At 34.3% G+C, this 23,631-nt stretch overlaps 1 protein-coding gene across 1 annotated transcript in view; it reads left to right on the top strand.

The window, feature by feature from the left end:
* The first annotated feature begins 3,444 nt into the window (after positions 1–3,444).
* Positions 3,445–23,631, top strand: part of LOC150104053 (LIM/homeobox protein Lhx9-like) — a 31,528-nt gene continuing 11,341 nt past the window's right edge. The window contains exons 1-3 of the mRNA XM_090396387.1: positions 3,445–3,623; positions 9,391–9,827; positions 20,123–20,412. Coding sequence (XP_090252513.1) covers positions 3,445–3,623; positions 9,391–9,827; positions 20,123–20,412 — 906 coding nt within the window. The remainder of the gene's footprint in view (positions 3,624–9,390; positions 9,828–20,122; positions 20,413–23,631) is intronic.

The following is a 23,631-nucleotide window of genomic DNA, read 5'->3' as shown; positions in this document are numbered from 1 at the left end:
ATAGGAAAAAAACAATCCTTATCCCATCCACGGTATGCATGTACGAAAGGTTTACTAAAAACCTTTTGCATGGTGGAATCCACATAAAAAAGTGATAAAAAGCACATTTTAGCGCAATATTTAATATATTTTAGATGGATTCGATAAATCGGCTGTCTCTTAAAAAAAGGGTTAATTTGTTAGATGAATTTTACTATCATTTAGTAGCTCAAATTAATAAATGTTCAGGCAATTCGAATGTTTACCTGAAGTAAATTTATTGCAAACAGTCTTATTTTAGATTAAGATATATCTAGTATTCAGAATTTTGGCAGTAAGAAAATTTAATTTAATTCAGATTTCTTTAACAAGAGTTCGAATTAGAATTATATGCTGCAATTACATCCGAAGACTGTCGTATATTATGTCTATTAACCGCTCTCTGGCTTGTTTGCGAAGAAAAACCCCGCCATCCCCATTGCATCCTACACGGGTTTCCAACGCATTCTTTCCAACCAAAAAGTAAATGTCGCGTCGCCTCTACTACGACTGAATATGAAGCCACTGCTTTACCAAAGGAGGTTATAACCTTCAAGAGGAAGAATTTATAAACCGCTATGTATTTTTTTTTCAATTTTTACACATTCATCATAATCTTGAGAGGGCAATATTTATTTGGAGAACAATATCATTCAGACACACCCACCACCTTCGTATTCAACACTACTCGTGAACTTCGATCCTCAAGCAAAGGATGATTAAACATAATTCCACGAGCATCCAGTTACAATGGAAAAATCTCAAGTTTAATGTGGTCCGTGTCTTGTTTACTGTTCATCAAAGAAGATGCGAAAAAATGAATGAAGAGAGAGAAAAAGAGGAAAAAGATAATTTAGGAAGGGTTTCAGAGAACTAAGGGTCAGTAAATTATGACTTTATATTAGGAATGGAAGCACATAAATTAAACATAGAAGTTGAATAAAAGGAAAGACAATTAAAATGTAAATAATCACAGAAGTAGATAGCTTATAAGATTTAGAGACCGATGGAAAGATAAAAATTAGGCGAAAGTAATAAGAAATATAATGGAAACTATTAAGAGAGAAAAGGAATGAAACAGAGAGTACGAAAAGCAAACAAATTCAGTTTTAACCAAGGCATGAAGTGCACGCTGATGTTTCCAATTCGACACACATTTCGAACAGCAGCTGCGCGTTCCCTGTTTATTCCCGGAGTAACAGTTAAGAGCAGGCTGTCGATATTTAGAACAATACCACAACTACGTGTGTTGCTTCTGTGGCTCCATGACTCCGAGTAGTGTAGAATTATCCTAGTTATAGAGATGTGTCGATAGCTGCAATCTGTAAACCCCCCTTCCCTCCGTACGTACTCCCTACCAGGATCCGGACGAGATGATAGTGCCGTCATTTGCCTTCTCCTAAATTAACCGCCTAGTACCCTGTTATTAAGGCGTGACCGGTGTAATAAGAACGGCAAATGAATCACGATAACCCACGGGCTAGGTGGGAATTAGTGCTCTGTCTTTCTCTACCTTGTACGGAGTAGTGTTAATTTCATTAGCAAACTGATAGAATCAATGCCTAGGTCGTTGCACAAGCTACTACCTTATCAAGAAAATCGTTTGTAGCCCGGAGACCTTGTAGCCTCCCCTCACTTAAAGAATCCATTTCCTCCTCTTGATACGGCACAGACAGTGTAACCCAGTAGCGATTATTATGTCTGCGAATCGTCACTTGCGTGCAAATGGCCGACACTCGTGTCACGTTTTCGCTATTTATACGTTTCTGTTATACTGTGATGATGGCTGTTTCCTTGTAACACGGGGAGTTAATTCTCTAGCATAAAAAAGAAAGTAAATTCTGTAGAACAAAAAAAGTAGACGTGTCTACTGCACTAGAGTCGCTTTCAGGTTATTGGGAAGACAATTTGATCAACGTTTCGAATGCATCAATCCTAGTGGATATTTCTTTGTACTGAGTTTTTCTGTGATCTGTTCCAGGAAAATGCTTCTGGACCAAGCTATTTGCATTCCTGTTTTTCTTTCTTTTTTTTTTTTTTTTTTTTTACATATTTGTAATTTATTGCGCGACCTTAGCTGCTTGACCTATATTACATCAGGACAGATAAATATTGAGTGAACGACACGAGAAAGTGACTTCAAATGTGGTCATTGCTTTTAAAGAATTATTAGAAATGATAAAAAGAAGTATTTCAATCAAAGAAATGGTTGATCGAGAAAAAAAATAGATTCAAATTCCATTAGGGATAAAAGAAACGGGTTTTTCAAACGAGGTCTCAGATGGAGATGGCAGGGTTTTTAACTCTGAAACTTGATTTGTTTTTTCTACAAAGTGATCGGTTAAGAACATGGGACTGACACACAAAACACTGGCGCCTCACATCCTAAACTGTGCAGACACGGCGCTATTCCAAAACAAGTCTGCCTTCCCCTACAGTACATACATCTCGCATCTCTCTCTCTCTCTTAAGCACAAGGAGAGATTTAATTTTCTTTCTTTCTTTCTGTTAAGTCTGTTGAATGGCTTGCAGTTGCTTTTCCTCCAGTTCTCTTTCTTTATTTCTCATTCCATTCTGTTTCCTCAATGGGAGCTTCAACACATCGCTTACAAATATCTCGGATATACTTAGATTATGCTGTAATTGTCTTTGCATCATCTTTATGTTTTCAAGTCAGCATCTCTTAGCTCTGTCATCTTAAAATATGTTCCGATTGGCACTGTGTTCACTAATGAAACATATTAAACTGTTACGAGGCGAAACATTTTAAAGTGACTTAAACAGATCTCGTTAAAGAGATTTTATGAGGCATTTCGAGTATTTCTTTAGGAGAAATGATCAAAGCTGGCGCTTTATTTAATTTTGGCATTTAATTTTATTTGGTTATTGAAGCCATTATTATGCTTAGCAGGGAAGGAAATAAAAGCTTATCAAAGGAGGGAGTTCATTATTGACATTTAGAACTCAGGATACTCATCATGTCAAATTTTCTGTCAAAACTAAGATGATCCAGACTGTACATTGATTAGGGATGCAAGCAGGTATCAGAGGATTCTGATACCCACTTACATACTACCATTACGAAATACAAATGTATTACACAAAGAAAGGTTAACAGGAGTAAAGGGCAAAAAAACTCTTCACAATTAATCCTTTGTACATATACATACTGTCAGAATTGTGTTTTGATACTCTGTTTCTTTGGTGTTTGATAAGTTTTCTAAACAACATATTGTAGTTATTTGTTTTATTTATGGATTAATTAATTTTTCAGGATTCTCTGGATACGCTTCCTGCTCACATAACGAAATACTTTTGTAAAACCATGTAAATCGGATCCAAAAGCTGACTTTCCATCGGGAAAAGGGGCGAAGTATGTTGGTAGTTTGCGGGCCAACGGCGGATAGACTAGAACAGCCGAACGACATGGCTGTGTTGTGTGCCGGCTGTGGAGGTAAGATTGCCGATCGCTATTACTTGCTCGCAGTGGACAGACGATGGCACGTGCAATGTTTGACATGCTGCCGATGCAAGTTACAACTGGATTCCGAACTAACCTGCTTTGCACGCGACGGAAATATCTATTGCAAAGAAGATTATTACAGGTGAGTATTAAGATGAGTAAATGAATAGTAAATATTTTGATACTTAAAAGCGAAATTGGTAACAACAGAAAAACTAAATAATTATGGTATATCGTGACCATGAACCCATTCCCCGCTCTGGAAAAAATACGACCTCCTTAAACAGCTGTTTGATGATGTTATATCCCCCCACCAACCATTCAGATCTTATTTACGTAATCAACAATAATAATAAATAGTAGTAACAGCGGAACAGCAAACACTAGACAATCAACGAGTCCTTTTGGAAGTTTCTAGACCTGATTTTGGTTAGTTTTGTATGCTGTTAGTCCGATTCTATAATGAAGTCGCTTGTTCGATTCCTTTCATAACTTTTTCGATGATGATAATAATATCATCCGATGTTACCCTTCTTTCTATTCATCAATGTGAATAAACGTTCATTATGAAGCGCTCAAAAGTGTTTTGACAAAGAATGATCAAATCATAAATTTCATAATATGTGTGTATGGTCCTGTTTGTTTGAGAATTGTTTGAGGACCATACACACATATTATGCTAAAATAAAAGCTTATATAAATATATGACTCCATCAATACTCATATCATGAATATTCATTTCATGCAGATTCAACTAGGAAAATAATGTACTGAAACAGTTCATTGAAACTGACAGGTGTCAGTTTCAATGAACTGTTTACATTGGAAATGAAATAGTTTCATTTCCAATGTATCGTATCATATTGGTGTCATCTGATCTAAATTTTTAGGGTTCTTTTATATTTAACGGAATAATTTATTTGTCGTTTGAGGACGTCTTAGCATTATATGCAAATTGGCTGCTCCATTCGGCTGAAATAATGACGTTAACAGGAAAGAATGGACTATTATTATAATACGAAATAGGCTTGGGAAGGAAGCCTTTATTTACTGTGCGCTAGCTGAACAATATTCACACAAGTTCTGAATATCAAACAATTACAAGTTTATGACACAACTAATAATTGTACATATGTTCCGAATTTTCTCATATACAGAACAGGTCATTGATTTTATTTATTGAATAGGTTCACTTAAATGGAAAATGAAATGAAAAACTATTACATTTCATCGTTCTTGCTTTAATAAAATGTAAGGCAAAGAGATGTTGGAACCACATCGTTTGTTGACCTAATATTTCTTATGTCTACGTTGCTTCCTTCATTTCGGACAAATATTATTCTAACGTACTTTTTTCTCAAGCCATAAAGCATGTTTTCCTACTATAGCTGTGAATATATTCCAGAAATGAATGATTTTTTTTTTATCTTTCTTTCTTTCTTTCTTTCTTTAAGAACTCTTAGCAATTAACGTCTAGAGACACTTCGAAAAATAGCAGTTATTGTAACACTTCTCGGTAATTCAATCGGAAATAACAAGTATGAACATGATCAACACAATCATAAAAAGATGCGCCTCACAATAGTATTCATTATTAAGCAAATGAACCAAGATTTTTTTGATTACTTTTTACTGATTATTATTTGTGTGTGTATTAGACCGTTTTATTTTTATCCCTTTTCATTCCTTTCGTTTATCATAGAATAAAAAAAATCACAGCATATTTTCCCACTCCTAAGCAACCAATTGTGAGACTTCCTACTACTATAGACGTTCTTATATTTGACTATATTTAAATAACTAAGAATTTAAGTAATTTCTTTGGCGAATATCGGCAAAACTATTTTTATTTCTGTCCTTATATTTTCTTTTATCTATTAAAGAAGCTTTTAGTTAAGGAACAAATGGTGACATCCTGTTTGCAAATCTTCGGACTCGATTTTTCTAATATTTTTCAAAAGTTTGCGGAAATCTTTGATCCACTTTCAGTTTAACATGTCCGCCAAATCACTGGTCTGCAAAACACCGGTTGAGAGAAACATTAAAGTTATGGCGCATTTATCGTTTTGGCCAAGTGTTCGTTTGAGAGAATCTTTGTCAGTAGAAGTTTTGTGGACAGATAAAAATTGCCACGGATCAATGATTGCGAATCTTCTATCGCTAATTCATTCATTGCCATTTGTAACATATGATTTTGTATCGTTTTGCTTGATTTTATCACAAAATATGTACCAAATCTGAGATCACTCGGCAAATTTCAGCTGAGATACTAAAGTATTAACTTTTAGTAAATTCATTCAGCCAGAGTGGAGTTGATACTTTGTCCAATTTCAAATCATTCTGTCAAATATTGCCAGTAAAATAGCTCGATTTTCACGAAAACTGAAATAGGTCGGCAAATTTTAAAAGATATCCCAAATGCAATATTTCAATAAAATCCGTTCAGCCAGGGGTAGAGTCGAACTAATACAAACACAGGAGGATAGGAGGAAAACGAAGTCAATAGGTGTGCTTATGTATTTTTTGAAACACATTTAAAAATGGAATAATGGAATATTCTGAGAAATAAAAGGAACTGAAACTGCGTTGAAAGTTTCAATAACAATCAGTTTTTATACAAAATACTTAAACAAAAAATTCAAACTGAACCAGGTTTATCAAATGCTTTCTAACCAATTCTGATGACGAAAGTATGAACTGGAATAAAACATCTTCCAGTGATCAGCAAGCACGGAAAACGGGTTATCTTTCTTCCTATTTCACCTCTCCTCCCCTCCCTCAGCACGTGAGCGTTTCTAAGAACATAATCATCGTAATACCATCAACTACTTACTGGAGGGTTACCCTGTTGTGGAATTACGCTAACCACTCCATTTCTATATCTTAAGGATTTAGACCTTTATAAATGTTTACAGCAAATCCATATTTTAGTTCCGTTTTCGGCTTAACGGATTATAAAAGTATTTGTTACGGAAAAGGGCTTCGACTTATGGTACACTAAGAAACAAGACGATGGCATAAGCAATTCTAGAAAACTCGAATATCTTTTAAGTCTCAAGCATTCTCAAACTCCCTTTCATGATCGGATAGGTCTTAGGTCATTCTATCAGTACGATCAAAATAGAACAGGCATTTCAGGTAGTGGATTTGAAACAAAATCGTAAACAGAAATGAAATTAATATTCGATTAAAGGCTGAGGCTTAAGCGGTATCCAGGTATTAGTAGGAAACTTTGAAATATTCTCAAGACTACTATTTCGACATTTATGGTATTCCATCTAAAACACAGCTTTCTTTATTTCTATTTTGATTACCACTTCTTAATCTCTATAAATCATTATTATGAAGTGCACTGGTCGAATGTATATATTGCAGTCCAATTAAAGTAACAGATTTAATCCGTGTAAAGAAATAAATTTTAGTATTTACTCAAACCTCTAACAGTTTAGTGATCGTTACTGGTTGACAGAGTTTCTTCTAACCGAAAATCACATGTTTTGGTTTGGAATGTTTTTTTGTTGTTGTTCATCTATATAATAAGCTATATTGTCAATTAAGAGACCTTGAAGATTCATATTTTGTCGTTTCCTTAACTCGATTGAGAAAGAACAGCTGAGCCAAGTTAGGTCAGGAAGAGATTATCGAATAGGTCAATTACGCTGTACGTAATAATAATAATAATAATAATAATAATAATAATAATAATAATAATAATAATAAACAGTTGATATGGCAATCATATAATTCATTTACTGATTCAAATCGACTAACTACTACGCAGTGTGAAATTCTGAACCAGCATCTTATCTCGTGGTAAATTATAACTAAAAAAAGTATTTTTTTAAAAATGTGGGCGGATTAGCTTCAGTGCTAACATAGGCGTACTACATACTTTTTGTTCGTTTATCTGAGCACTAGCGCTAATTAGCTGCCTGTAATCTCACTCGTACTAAGCTATAACTTGTAGTTACAAATTCTTATTGAACACCTAATATAGCAGCAATGAGGAAATAAATATCCTATCTGAGTTTCTGCAGTAACGTTTTAATAATTCCTTATTGTCACAGTCATGGACATCTTCCCCCGTAAGTATCACACCACTGACGCGATTAAAATATACATTATTTAATTACTAATAACAATCAACTCACTGCTTATTAATAGTTATACTACGAGTGGTTATGACCAACGAACTACATTTTTAATGTACAAATGTCTCCTGAAGTAGATATATCGCCTAAAATAAAATAAAAGCTTGTCATGTTTATAAACAATTTCATGTTTTTTTTTTTCATTTCATACAAAGATATACTTGTATCATATATTAATACCACCTTCAGCTATTAATGAAGTTGAAGAATGAGCGTTATTACTGCAGTGAAAAAGAAGAGGTTATTCTGATTTTTTTTTCCCCCAAGAAAAGAGGCTGTCAGTTCATCAAAACAAATCAGTGGAAAATTACCGTAATGATCTCCGATTAGTGTTTGGCCAATGAAAAATGTCGATCGCTATATTTTGGGGACAAGCGGTACTTAACAACTAAAGAGAAAATTGATTACAAATCGAAATCTTAAAATTGATTTGCGTATATTTCGATATTCTCCTTCCTTTCATGTACTTCTGTTTACGAACAAAGTGTGGCATAATATATGAAGAACTGAAGAGTCGTGCGGACTCGTGATTTATAGTATCGTTGGTTATTTAGAATACGCCGCAGTAACGAAGAACTTTACCTATTTTGAAAGAAAAAAAAAACTGCTATCTCCTTATAAATGAGATTGGGTTAACAACACCTTGTCAATTGAAAAGCTATTATAATGATTCCTCGTCTTCAAAAACAGGATGAGAATTTAGATCTTTCAATGTGAGGACCAATATCTCACCATTCTCCGACTGCGTAGAAGCGCGGTATAGAGGAGAATACAATTTTGCTGTAGGTGTGCTCTTTTCCAGAGGGTACCGTCATTATCCTGTAGCTTGCTTTTCACATTTCTCGAAAAGTTGAAACTCGAGTTTGATTTTAATTCGGTTCGAATTACAGCCAAAGAAACTAAGGTTACGATACAAATGCATTTATGCCTGTTAAATGTGGGCGTTCCTGATGGTTTGCTGAAGGAAAAAAAATCCAACTTTTCAGGAGGAGAAGGAACTCTGCAAATTCCATATGAGACTGACTATCTCTCACTTTTAACAACAAAAAAAAAAAAAAAAAAAAAAAAAAACCGTAAAGGTTTGCATCTCAAATGGAATAAGAACTTGGGTCTTTTCAACCGAAGGGAAAATGTCGCATCGTCCTTGCAAACTGCACCACTGAAGAACAAAACTTCAGATGAGCCAATTATATCATTTATAAGATTCATAAATTGATATAACTTTGGAGTTATCTGCTATATTTTCAATCCTACACATTTTGCTATGTACGCTAGTAGTTTGTAGTTTTATATACGGCACAATTTTGTATACTCAACACTTTATATCAATAGCTTTCTTTCTAGGAAAACAAGTACAGATATTGTTCACAACGTTATATGTCCGGCAAATTATTTTTGTTGTACTATTTATTAGTTTTGAATAAATTATTATTCAGAATGAAACGTGATTTAACCACTTCTGTTAGTTCTTTAACGACTTTCAGATATACTCAACAACAACAGATGAAATTTTTCCTATATAGATTGTGTGTGTGTGGTGTGTGTGTGTGTGTGTGTGTGTGTGTGTGTGTGTGTGTGTGTGTGTGTGTGTGTGTGTGTGTGTGTGTGTGTGTGTGTGTGTGTGTGTGTGTGTGTGTGTGTGTGTGTGGTGTCGGGGAGTGAAGATAGAGAGAGAGAGAAAGAAACAGCTGTGGTTTGAAATCAAACATCTTTAATCTTGAACATGATCTGAAATAATTTGTTTCTTCATAATTTCAGGCTTTTCGCAGTGAAGTCTTGCACTCGTTGTCACCTAGCCATCTCATCAAACGAACTAGTGATGAGGGTCCGCGAGCACGTGTATCATCTTCACTGTTTTACGTGCGCTACCTGTAATAAAGCTCTAACTAAAGGGGAATATTTCGGTCTCAAAGACGATATCATCTATTGTCGAACCCATTACGAAATGCTCATCCAATACGAAAATCCACAGAATCCTTACTGCCAGCTGCCTGGCATGAAGAACGACTCGAATCGAAGCATTAGTGATGAGTGCGTCACAAACTGTAAAGTCGCGTGCTCTACGAACTGCCAACAACTTTCTTTAAATTTAACCACTTGCTCCCGTTCCCCTACGGCGACAAGAATAGGAGGATCTTCGCAGAAAGGAAGACCGAGGAGACATAAAGGAGGAACGCAGTCGCATGTTAATCATGGTATGTACTCATTTCCAGTCTTTTTTTGCCATTCAGTTATTTATTTTTTTATGTACGAAGTATGTAGTGACTTGTGTGTAACATGTCGAACAACGGAGAAAACAGGTTAATTAAAAATAATGAAGTTTTGATAGTGTTAGCAACGATTATGGCGAACACGCTGTAATATTTTCAAGCAACACAAATAGATTACACTCCGATAAAATTATTTAAATTTCATTCATTAGTTTCTTCAACTGCTACATTTCTTGCGCAATTTCACTTTCCACTTTTACTCCTCCGTTGACAAGAAACATGAAATATTTTCCAGTTCATTAGATAAAAAAGATTAAAATATGAAACGAGACTATAGTCGCGAGAAAAACTAATCGACATTTTCAAATCAATGCGGACACTAATTGGTTTACCGAAAGATGACCGACACGATCCCTCCTAAAACATCCTGCGAATAAATTTTTAGTCACCTAAAACTATAAATATAAAATACTTTTATTTAATTTTTTTTATTTTAAACTTTACCAGTACAAGAAAATAGAAATGCCATTAATGCGTGGGGTAGATTTGTCGATCCACACTATACAGTAGTACCGATTTGGAAAAAACTGAAAGTTGATTACAGCTTCTATTAAATATAGATACATTGTATTTGTTATTCAGAAGATTTTTAGAAAACTAAAATACCGATAGTGAAATACTTGCAGGCTATTTGAATGAGGTTGTATATTTTTATTTTCAGTAATTAAATATAGTCTTTGTTGTTTAAATTGTTCAAACAACAACGTTACCAACAGTAGCAGTATCTAAAGGTGAAAAGTGTTGAAAAGTGTAGGATAAGGAGAAGGTTCATGACTCGGGCATATTTCTAAACATTCAGTGAAAAAATACATATATATATTGTTTTTGAATTAATGAATTTTCTACCAAGAATATAAAGTACTATAATCTTCTTAACCTTTAAGGAATTTAGGAAGAAAAAAAAAACGGTACGAACATGTAGAAGTCCAGTGAAAACTATACTGAACTGTGTAGTTGAATTAAATACAGTTGAAATGTAAATGCTTCGGTGGAATTACGACCGAAGCAACTAACGCCATGAGGCTAGTGTAACTATGTGCGTGTTACACTGGTCTGTTAACTCTGTGCGTTTTCCGGGAGGGTCTGTTTGTTTTGCAGGGTGAAAACTTCTTCGTTCTCGTATAGAAGCGAAGAATTTTTCATCCTGCAAAACAGACAGACCGGCCGGAGAACGCACACAGTTAACAAACGCAATATACAGGTCTCGTGGCCTTAGTTACTTCGATCGTAATTTCAATACCAGTACCAGTGCTAAAACCGCTACATCAACGACATAGCAGTCGCCAATGTATATCTTGAACTTGAGAAGAATTCATAATGTGTTCATACTGCAAAATGTGTTACAGAAACGTTTTATTGCTCATGAAGCAAAAACCAGACCATTTGAGCCATTCTTCCACACTAAATTTGTCCGAAAGCAACTAATTATTCAGTGCTGGAGAAAGAAAAAGAAAATCCAGTAGATAAACTAACAAGCATCTCCTGATTTGTTCTAACTCTCTTATTTACATTAGGACCCGATAAATGCAAAATAAATAAATAAATAAATAAATAAATAAAATAAAAAAATAAAAATAAAATAAATAAAATAAAAAACCTTTCTTTATATATGTCCTGAACTAACTTATCAATTTCAGGTAATTAAATATCTACTTCATCCCCTATTAGCTAAATTCATGTGCATTTATTTCTTGATGACTCTTTTTTCCTCCGGATATCCAAACATTGACGTTTGTCTGAGATATAAGCTCTCACAAAAACATCATATTTTATATTCCTATAAAAGAGGAGATTCTTGAGGATCTGAAAAATGAGTATGGATTTTCTTGTATTAGAGTACAACCTTAATGACCTATTGTATTTTCAGGATCGTGGTGATTTTATTTGATATAATTTCAGTATTAGAAAGGTGGATGATTGTCCCTTTATACAATGCATACACCTCTTAAGCAGGATTCATCTTAATTGTTTTCGTAGAAATAATTTAACTGCACAGTTCAATAATATCTTAAGTTCAGATGGTAGCGTTATCATAGATGACTGCATCTGCACATTTGCGTGTTAAGTGAAGATTTTAGGACTCTCTGTAAGAGAGAGAGAGAGAGAGAGAGAGAGAGAGAGAGAGAGAGAGAGATGAAACTCTAGAAAAACTGAAAAACCGTCCAGAAAATATACATACAGTTAATAGACCTTACGCATGTGGTTCATTGCTTCTGCTGTCTCGTCGAAATAACTAGTGAAAAGAACTACAACCATAAAATAAAAGGCGATCTGAACTTCTGATTTAGGCTGTTCAGAAAGGGTAAAAATGAGATGTTTATCTCTGTTACGTGATAAGATTAACATGGTAATATATACCTTGCGAATTTAAATTTCCATTCATAAAAGTTAAACAGTCAGAATTTTTCTGTCCAATATGACTTCTGTTTGCTGTCATCGTGAACTAGTTACTTGGCTTGCATGTAAAAACAATAATGCTTTTAATCGAAAAGAAAATTCTAGCATAATTGAATTCTATCTTTTAAAGGATGTTCGCTTTAGAGATAACAAATTCATCATTAGAGTTAATACAGAAAAAACAAGGTTAAAATTAATTATAGTATTTGAAAAATATTGGATCGTTTTAGAATTGCAGCCGAAGCGACTCAGGCTTTGTGGCTAGTGTATTATGTCAGTATATTAAATAAATAAAAATAAAAAAAAAACTTACTATCTTCGTGACTAGACTAACTCATCTTCAGCAGAAAAGCCCTTATAAAGATTCTTGGCATTAGACGAGATTCAAATCCAAGTCTTTTCATTCAAATGATATCGGTGGTACTAACCATTTATTCGGTATATTTACCAACCATTTCTCACCAGAGAAATTAAAACTAAAATATTTACTCACTCTTTCTAGTAATTTATGAAGTGCGCTTCCCTCGTGTATTTGTTTACTGGAAGAAACAAACGTCTAGGAATAATAATTAATTGATTTTATTTAATTATTATTTAGCTGTTTCTTTCTTAATCAGCATGTAAATATCAGCACCAGGAAATTCTTTCCCGATGTTCTAACTATCTATGTATGCCACTGTTTGTTTAATAATGTTTATTGTCTCTCGAGGGTGCATGCATATACAGACAACGGGTTCAGAGTTCTTGTGGGCTGTGGTCAATATATTCATATGGGGCGGTGCTAAAAACAGCTAAATCAGCATCATCACTGTACAAATTTATTTGGAAGTCTGTTGGATGAAAAAGAAATCTGACACACGCAGTTCTTCTATCTTATGGATGGTGATGCACTGCAATCAAGGAGAACGTGACCCGACGTTAAGTTAAAGCACGTGCGAGTTTAGTTAGTGTAAAACGGTCGCAGTATTTTAAAGTTTTCAGATAATGGAGACATCGGATTTTTAATGAATGGCAACGTACACTAGAATTGCTGTAATAACTGTATAAAGTAACGAGAATCGGATCTAATTCTAAAAACGGAAAGAAAACACTTTGGAATTTGTTGCTGAAATGACATAGCACGTTGTTAAATATTATTTTTGAGTGATAGAAAGGAAAAAGAGCTTCATTTTCATTTCTCTTGGAATAAAACAATAGTCTGAAACTCAATAAATGAAGAAAATCTATAAATAGAATAAATGCAAGGAAATGCATAAAGGATTATATGGAGGAAAGTCTGTAAATGGAATTAAGTCTATAAATTAACAGTGTGCGAATCTATAAATTCAAAATTATTAATATGATTGATTTACCACTTAAGGCTAGTGTCAACTTTCATGGCCAAATAAATTCAAATTCTGACTGATATCATAGATTACCTCAACGATGTAGCTTTTCAACTGAAGATAAAAAAAAAAGCTACCAAAGTGACGCTGAAGTAAACATCTTCTCAAGCCTTGTCTTTAATGTTACGGTTTTCAAATAGTCAAGACTGGAATGTTTCAAATGTTGCTTTTGCAAATGATTCTTATTTCTGCGAAAAAAAATGTCATAATTTGATTTTTTGTGAATAAATTTAAAATAATTGTGTCGTCATCACTCATCGGTTTGCCTAAAATCGCCACTAAAACGGTTCAATTGAAAACACAACTGAAATGACTTTATAAGTTTTGGTAGTATATCTGAATACCAAATTTTATTAAACCCCATCCAGCCAGAGTTTTACCAGTAAATTGGGCTGATTAAAATCCAGATCATACAAATGGTAGCGGGGAGAGAGAGAGAGAGAGAGAGAAAGAGAGCAAAAGCGTTGAATTCTGCTAAACCAGAATTGAGTTATTACTTCGTATAATTTTCAAGCATTTACAGATTTTCGAAACATTTTCCAAAATTTGGAAAATGGTCCAAGTGAACCAAAAAATTGAGACTAAGATGAACCTGAAACTGAAAGTAATAAATAGCATCAGTTTAATAAGATTTATGATTTTCCACAACCAGATATATTCAGAGATCTGACTAAGAACCCTATTACATAATACAAAAGTACTCTTTATTTTGGGTCCTAAACGATTCTATAATCACTTATTTTACAGTAAATTGCAATCTTTAGAAAACCCTGTTCTGGTATGAGTGTACAATATACACAAGTCGTGATTGTTCTATTAACTGAATTAAATTTTTTTAAAAACAGATTCTTGTTTGTGAACTTAAGTAGTGATGATGAACTACTTAAGAACGCATATTACTAGATTTCCTGACATTATTTTAACAATACAGTACCTCGTTCTTATTTGTATTCATACATCACCAGAATAAGAATACTCATCTCAGTTCTCTAATATCGCTTAATCAAAGTTAAACAGTACATTATTCTTTTTATTACACAAGTTAACTATTAACATGATTTTTGGTAGTGTGACTATTGAGCAAACTAATTATTAGTTGCATTCCTTTGTTGCCTAAAGCTGAAATTTCTTTTAACTGCTATAAAATTGCCAAATTCTTGTACTCCTAAAAATATTTATGAACGAAAAGTTTTCTTTAAAACATCAAATTAAGAATAGTATTGATAAGAGAAAGGTATTAGTCTGTTATAATATTTACAAATCCAAAACAGTCTCCACGTTGGCTGGGATTTATCTAATTTTTTTTTTATGAATTCTATTGTTGTTAGTTTATTTTTTAAATAAACATTTCGCTCTTAAATGGTTTTGGTTAGAAGCATTTTTTGCAGTTAACAGTGAAATAAAAGATTTGGACAACAAAGAGAACCCACCAATAATTCTAAGTAAACACTATTCTAAACAAGAATTCCGTATGGAAAAGACGCAAATATTTTTGCGTCTTTTCCATACGTTTCCAAATATTTTCAAAATATTTTTGCGTCTTTTCCATACGTTTCCAAATATTTTCAAAATATTTTTGCGTCTTTTGCAAAAATAATGCAAAAAAGGTTTTATACGAAAAACTAAAAATTAGAAGTGAATTTTTTAAGTTGCGACATTGTCGAAATGATTTAATTGAGGTTAAAAGTCGATATTTATCAGAGAGAGAGAGAGAGAGAGAGAGCCTGCTAATCCACAAGAAAAACAAAGCAGCACTAAAGAAAAATTTTAAGTATGTTATAGATTTCAGTCCTGGCCGCTAGAGACATTTTTGGCATCATTCCGATGTATGCACAATTGTTATCTGTTGTAGCAGCATCTACTAAATTTTTTCTTTACTCCCACGTATTAACTACGATAAAGATCACCGAATGATGAAGAAAGCTAAGTTGACTTATGAGAAGAAAAATACGTTCTGACAATTTTTAATAACCTATCACCATTTCTCTTTTTCATGTACCGCCAGCGTCTTCTTTTTTCCCACCAAGCTTCAGAAATTCGACAATTTTCCATTAAGACAAGCACACGAGATTAGAGCAAGGTAGTGATGAGCGTCCAGTTCGGACGTTCTATTGTGTACGATATGCGACCTTTCATCTTTAGATCCGAGTCAACAAAACAACGCTGAAATAGAGTGGTTGATGTAGGGGAAGGGGATGGAAATCGCAGTTCGGTGCCGTACAATCCTTTGACCGGCGCACCGCGACAAATTAGCTTTACACACACACAGACGCACAACGAACTTGTACAGTATTATGTTTCCGCTAGTTTTCCGATCCGCTTACGGCACGCTTGCTTCTGTCGGGGAATTAATTTTTATTGGGACACTTTGCCCAGCGTAAATCGTCTTGGCACTAAATCCTACTCAGACCGGCGTAGTTCTGTAATTGGCTCTGAGAGGGGGACATGCACGTGGAAGGCCTGGAAAAGCAAGCGCAAGAGCATCGCTCGTGATCAGTGAAACGCCGCATTGTCGTGTCGAAGCGGTCTTACGCGCCGGGATTAGCAATGACAACGTATCAGGACGGCGATAAGCCGCTTCCCAGGATTTTCCGTGTTCGCGATCAATCACAAGAGTTGGCAAGACGCTTGACGTTTATGAGTCTACCTCGGCAACGTCGACGTAATGATAAAAAAACACTGCTCCCCTCTCCCCCTTTCTTCCCCTTCCGTCTTTAAAGATGCCTGTTGCGATTTGAGTAGGCGTACAACTAAAGTGATCGACTTGGAATAAAATGTTCGGCAGTACGACACTAACTGCTTCTTGCGACATCGGTAGCGACTGCTTTCCGTTGATATAAACATGGATACGCTGGAGCTTCATCCCACCCGCAGTGAAAAAGAACATTGACAGATATCGGAAGAAGCGTGGGGGGGGGAGTGAAGAGAAAACTTACGATTCGTCTTGTTACCATTTTTTTTTTTTGTCGTAAAAATCCCTTCGTGAATCATAAGAACACTTGATTAGAGTTCATAATTAGAGATTGCTCTGCCAACCATCGAGGAAATTGAGAGAGAAAGAGAGAGAGGCTTTATAACATTGTTGGCTCAAATGATATGTGCAGAGACAGCTTTCATGGCTTCTTTATACTGCCTATTTTGCTCTGTTAGGTTTACTGCTTTTTCTTCCTATTTCCTTCCTGCCTTTCCCAGTTCTATATGTTATTTTCTTATCATTTATTATGTATTGTTTCCTTACTTCCTTCTGCATTTCTATTTGGCTTAGCTCTCATTAATGTTTCCTAAAATCAGTTCTGTCTTTTATAGTTTGCATAGTTTTCCATAGCGTGCATCTTTCTGAAAATATACGTACAAAATTTCGGAGAAAAATATTTCAGTAGCACCATCGTTAGTAGTTATGTGCAAACCTTCTGAATATTTCTTTTATTCTTGTTTCATTTTCTTTATGTTCTCCAACAGATTTTCTTTGTTTTCTCATATATTTCTGATTTTCTATAGTTTCTATCTTTCTTTATTTCTACTTGTTTGCTTTTATTTTATAAAGATATTCAAATGCTCTATATGCTACGCTGTTTTCAAAAGTTTTATTACCAGATCACGTTTCCAGATTCTTATTTTCTTTTTGGTATTCGTGGATATTTTAATGATGATTTTTCGATTTATCAATGATGAGCATATAACAAATCTGAAACAGTTTCTTTATTCTAAACTGGTACATAGAAATTTTACAATTTTTTTGTGTTTTTATTAAAGAATAAAGAAATAATGAAAAGAAGGAAGGGAAAAATAAAAGTACTCGGCAAACAGAGGATGAATGTAGCTATCATCATGATCTCGAAACTTGGAAGAGGGAAGCATTTTTTATTTCGTGCGCAATCCTGTGGCAAGTTAGAGTTTCAACACATAAACACGAATCAAATTTAAACTAAAAGTTAAAAGATATACGAAAGAAGAGGACAAGGAAGATGAAGAAAATCTTGGCTGGCAGACATCAGATAGTGGACTGGCATGATCTCTGAGGGACTGTTCAGAGTGGCTAAGGATCGCTCAAAATTTGCAAAGTTGGTTGCCGACCTCCGATAGGAGGTGGTACTCAAAGCAGAAGAAACGTTAAACACTGTTTTTGCATAACACACCCACTAAAGGTCACACCCACACAACTTATAGTGAATTAATATTACCAGCATTGGTGTGCAAGTGTTACATAATCTGGAAGGCCTGCTCTAGAGATCAAACATGGAACTGTTTTCAAACAATTCTGGCCTCCAATAAGCAGGATCATAAAATTCATCTGCCATCTAAAAACATTCACAAATATCCATACCCACCGTAGGACTGGAACCCGCAACCTGTTGATTGGAGAACGAGTACGCTATCCACTCGAAGGTCGGCAAATTAACACATGCCAAAAAATTAATAACAAATTTGAAAATGGCAAATAATTCTTGCACCTGCGATTTTGTAATTCTAATTAAATGTATTTGTAAAGGATATTAATTATATTTTCGTTAAAGTATTATTGTATTTTAAAAAAACGCTTTGCATTCAATGGCATTCAATTCAATTCCTTTAAAAGTCACCCAAGTGTAAAATGACAATCAAATTTTTCTAATACGCAGGTGCAGGTCAGTCAGTGGCGGAGCGATGGTAATAGGAATAGGGATCTCCAATATATATATATATATATATATATATAAGAAATAAAACTGCTTTAAATAGCTTATCAGAAGTGAAATTTCTCAGTATAAGCAAATTTTCGAAAGCAGGCCTTAGTAATTTTCTGATTACATTGTCAAAAGTGAAGCATAATAACATTAAAATCTGAAATGTTCTTCTTTTTCAAACTGGACCAGTTCACCACTGGAAAAAGATCTCCTCCAGTTTTCTTCATTCCACTCTTTTCAGCCTTAGCGTTCCAGAAATCCTTAAATATTTCATAGTGCCATCCCATCTCTTCTTTGATATTTTTCTTTGCCTGCTGCTATTCAAAGGTCTCTATTCTGTTAATAATTTAGGCTGTCCTGTGTTATTGTATCTTGCAATGTATAGAGTCCTCTTCCATTTTGAGTACACGATGTATTTGATAATGTTCTCTACACCTGTTCCTGATGTTATCAAATAGGAAGGTATCCTGTCTATACGTGCCACACTGAGAATATTCCTTTCGATTCGTCTCTAAATAATTTTCAATTGGTGAACCATGTCTTTAGTTAAATTCTAGTCTTTTCATTGGCATCATGTAATTACATGAAGATACATAGTCAAAAGTATTCCTTTTCAAACTAATAGGAATAGGTGTATCACTGTTGAAAATATCTTTCATCGTCCTCAAAGATTCGACCAATCTTATCCTTTTTATTTCTTCTAGTTGTCCATCTTCGATAATTATTATTTGCTCCTGATAAACATATGAATCTAGATATCCTCTCCACTTCATCGTAGTCTTTTTGTCGTTAAACTGTCATTTATCATTTTTTTTTCTTCAATCCAATTTTATTTCTAGATCTCAGCATCTTCTACCAAGAGGATTATATCATCAGTAAAACAAATATGAGTTAGAAAATCTTTCCTGTAATGTTAACTCTTTCATTTTTCCAATAATTTTAAAATCAGCTTATGATAAAATAGCTTCGAAATTCCTTTACAAATTCTTAGTTGCACGAGATGTTTCGGTAGCATTAAATAAAAAACAGAAAAGAGAAAGAAAAGAAAGGAACTGTTCAAAAAACCAAACTTATTCACGCTAACTTCATATTTTTATTATGATTATTTTGTATAAGTATTTTTCACTTTTAATGCGTGATGGATAATTTTACAAGGCGTAAGGTATTATTTTGATTGCAATGTGTATGACTTATGAAGCGTTATAAAGCAATGTAGCTCGCTTTTTTTATTATTTTCCCTAAGTTCGTATATTCTCCTGATGATTAAAAGCAAACTAAAAAATATATAAATCTTTGTTTATTTTTATTAATCAAAACAAGCAGTGTAATTCAGTGAAATACTCAGCTGAAGAGAAAACGAAACATACTGGTTTAGTGACTAGCATATTATATTTACTCTGGCATTTGTGATTTAATAATGTACGTTATCATCCTTTGGTTCTTAGGGGCATCACAGCTGTGTGGTCTGATACACTCTCTACTGCGATGTTCTCACTATGAATTAGAATTACCGGGTAGTCAATTTGCGATTCATAATCCATGTCTAATCATAATATGATGCTGACATCTATGATTAATGAGCGATTAGGAATAATAGTGTAGGGTATATGGGTGAATGACATTTATGAACCATAAATGTCATTTGATGCGCACGGATCATAAATCATAAACGTCAATGGAAAACATGCTTTAGATGATATGTGATATAATATGGGATATTTTCTTTCAGAGCCTTAGTTATGTTTTTAAAATTCTGTTTTCATTTTGTATATAGGCGAATCTCTTCTGGGAACAGGTGATCTCTGCTCAACAGATTCCAATTCTCCTAGAACTTCTAGAAGTGTTTTACAACAGACACCAAGTTCCTGTTCTTCTCCGTCGGGCAGTGGGAGTAGCAGTATCTCTTCAAATGAGCACCTCCCACGGCCAAAACGTATGCGCACCTCCTTCAAACATCATCAGTTGCGCACCATGAAATCCTACTTCGCCATCAACCATAATCCGGATGCAAAGGATTTAAAACAGTTGTCGCAGAAGACCGGACTGTCAAAGCGAGTTTTACAGGTATTATTATGCGAATGTGTGTGTGTGTGTGTGTGTGTGTGTGCGTGCGTGCGTGCGTGCTCGAGTCTGGTAAAATCTTTAATTTTTTTTTTTAATCGCTTCCCCTGAGAAGCAAATGGAAAAAAACAAAAAAGAAGAAATGCAACAGTTTTAAACGCATTAGGAAAGAATTATACATAAGAAGTATATTAAACATGTAGTACTTCAAAAATGTTTACTAAATTTTCGCTAACGTCTTTTTTTAAACTTCGTATCGTATCGTTTAGGAAAAGTGGAAGTACTTAATTCTTTGTGTGTGTATATATATATATATATATATATATATATATTCACAGACAGATGTTCATAAAGCAATCGACAAACAAATAAGATTACTTGCATAACTAGCAAATTATGTATTATATATAAAATTAACTGCATATACTAAAACAGTAGCTGGGCTTGTTATATACAAGAATGAATGATAGATATATATCTTGCTTTTCTCTTTCTCATTTTAACAGAGAATTTTAAAAAATGCAAAGATTCTCAATACATTAAAGTGACTTCATCTAAATGTTATAAGTTCCGGTTCTATATTCTGTTTCATTTCACACCAGAACAATACTTAATTCGAGCTTCGTTTACAATCATTACACATGTTCAAAGTACCGTATGTATTTATTCCAATATATACCTCTCACTTTTTTCCCCAAAATTAAAGTTAAAAAATCGTGGTGCGAGATATATGCGGGGATATTCGGAAACGAAAGTTTTTCAGGAAAAAAACTAAATTGACGTTTATAATTAAATCCTCACTATTCATTATAATTTATAATTGCTCACATTATTTATAAAATGAATGCATTAAATTTTAATTATTCAATTATTTACGCGATCGACCACTCACCTTCATCACGAGATATATTTGAATCTTTTAGCGGCAATGCTTCTGTAATTAAATTAATTATTTCTGGCAAAATCAAGTCCCAAGCTCTCAAAATCCAATTGCACAACAGTTCTAATGATTGTCTCTTAATCTTAATCTACCGCCGCGCAATCCAATATCGAGTAGAAGATAATGCCCTCACTCCCACATTTCCTCTACTGGTTGCTTTCATCTCTATGCATGTGACTTGTGTGGTATTAACAAAAGCTCGCGCTACTCAACGACAAAGGCAAGCCGACGATTGTTGAGTTGAAATGAATTCTAAAATATCTGAAACTCCCATAACAACATTCACTCTCTACTTCTTAAAGTGTTAAACTTTTTCCGTGTGCGAACCATATGCGAAACTTTTTAATTTCTTTTTTCGTAAAGTAAAATCAATGATCATTGGAAACAAATGAAAGACAACAACGTATCCAGATATGCGGTTTATGACACGTTACAATAAATTCCTTACTTTCATATATTTGGAATTGAAGCACTTGTCAGCTTGGAGAGAAAAATAAATCTCTTTGACTTTCAATGTTTTCTGTTATTACACTGCGCATATCTTTACAGACGGATTTCTAGATTGATTAAACTGGCTTCGAAATCATTTACATGTGTAAAGTTTATTTCTTTACCACTAAAAATATATCGAGAGAGCCTCCATAGCTCAGTTGGTAGAAGAGCCCTTTGGTTGAAAAGACCCGGATTCGAATTCCGTTTACGACGTGAGAAACCTTTATCAATCTTTTCAGTTAAATGGTGAGTTAGCTGGTCTCATACGGAAGTAGAGTATTTTTTTTCTCCTGGAAACTTGGGTTTTTCGTCTCTTAAAACAGGCAAACGGGCCGCGTGAGCGCACAGTTTTAAAGTCAAAAAAAGTAATTGCCCCTAAAGGGATGCAGCAAAGAATGCCAATTCAACTGCATTAAATTACCCTAAAGCCTTCCCCCCACTTAATCAAGGAATTCTCAATCCATCTTGGACGGATGAGAAACGAATTGAAATTATATCTTTTTATTTCCAAACGGATTAGAGTTACTATCTTACTTCATGAAATATCAAGCAAAAATCATCAGTATTACTATTGAATTTGAATTACTTTTCTTTATTTTCCAACGTTTAAGGTAAATTATTAAATGAAAATTTATGTCAGTTAGTTACTACTCATTCAATAAGAAGGTGATTGTATTTTGAACTTAGTAAAACAACAATGGCACGTTAAATTAGTTCAGGAATATAACAGCTAATTCGGGATTGATAAGATCATTAGTTATAATTAAAATATTGAGAGAGCATCACATATATCATTAGCAGTTATTTACTCCATGATTCAATAAAAATAAAAAAGTACAAACTGTTCTGTATTTGTATATGTCTTAGTTTCGTCCCTTCCAAAAATTTTAAACATATGAAAAAATTAAAAATTAAAGAGAAAAATGCTTCATGCAATTCCTGATTATTCAGTTAACGATCATGAGGTAATATTACAGCCCTTTCTTGCAGTTCTGCCAAGAAAAATAGCGTTTTTTTTTTCAAACATATACACGATTCTCCATACTTTAGATACCGCGCTCCCTCCCAGATGATTAATTTGCCACACCAGATAGCTATCGCATCTACTAACCTACATTAATAAAGCTACGGCCTTCATCCTTACAAGGCTGAAACGAATCATGTATTTTCTACGTCACAAAAGTCCTCTGAAGGAGCCGAACTGAGGAATATCCTATAAAGTAAGAAGGTGGCGATGGCATGCGTACACAAGACGGTTTCCTCCTGGAAACTTCGATTTTTACGGTTCGCAAAAAAAAGGCAACCCGACCAGAAGGCGCACGCACACACACACACACACACACACACACACACACACACACACACACACACACACACACACACACACACACACACACACACACACACACACACACACACACACACACACACACACACACACACACACACACACACACACGCGCGCGCGCGCACGCACGAACGCACGCACGCACGCACACATTCTACAGACATAACACTCTAGCCTCATAGCCTTAGATTGCCATAATAAAAAAAAATAATCATAATAAATAAATAAGTAGCTTACGTATTGATTTATTACGTATAATCAATGCAAGGTTATTACAAAGTATTATAAATGTTTTTCGAAAAACTCCTGTCACAAATCGTCCTGGTTGCCCAAGTATATAACGCATCGTGTCTCCAATCAACATGCTAAATGGGCAAGAGGTTTGCGGAAGTCTTTAGATAGTAGAAGAATTTCATCACCAATATGAAATCATCATTTCGCT

Source organism: Typopeltis vanoorti, chromosome 8, assembly GCF_054136105.1.
Source record: "Typopeltis vanoorti isolate ZY-2024b chromosome 8, IOZ_Tvanoo_1.0, whole genome shotgun sequence".
Lineage (NCBI taxonomy): Eukaryota > Metazoa > Arthropoda > Arachnida > Uropygi > Thelyphonidae > Typopeltis > Typopeltis vanoorti.
Note: the sequence above shows the minus strand (reverse complement) of the source record. Positions and strands in the feature narration are given on the sequence as shown.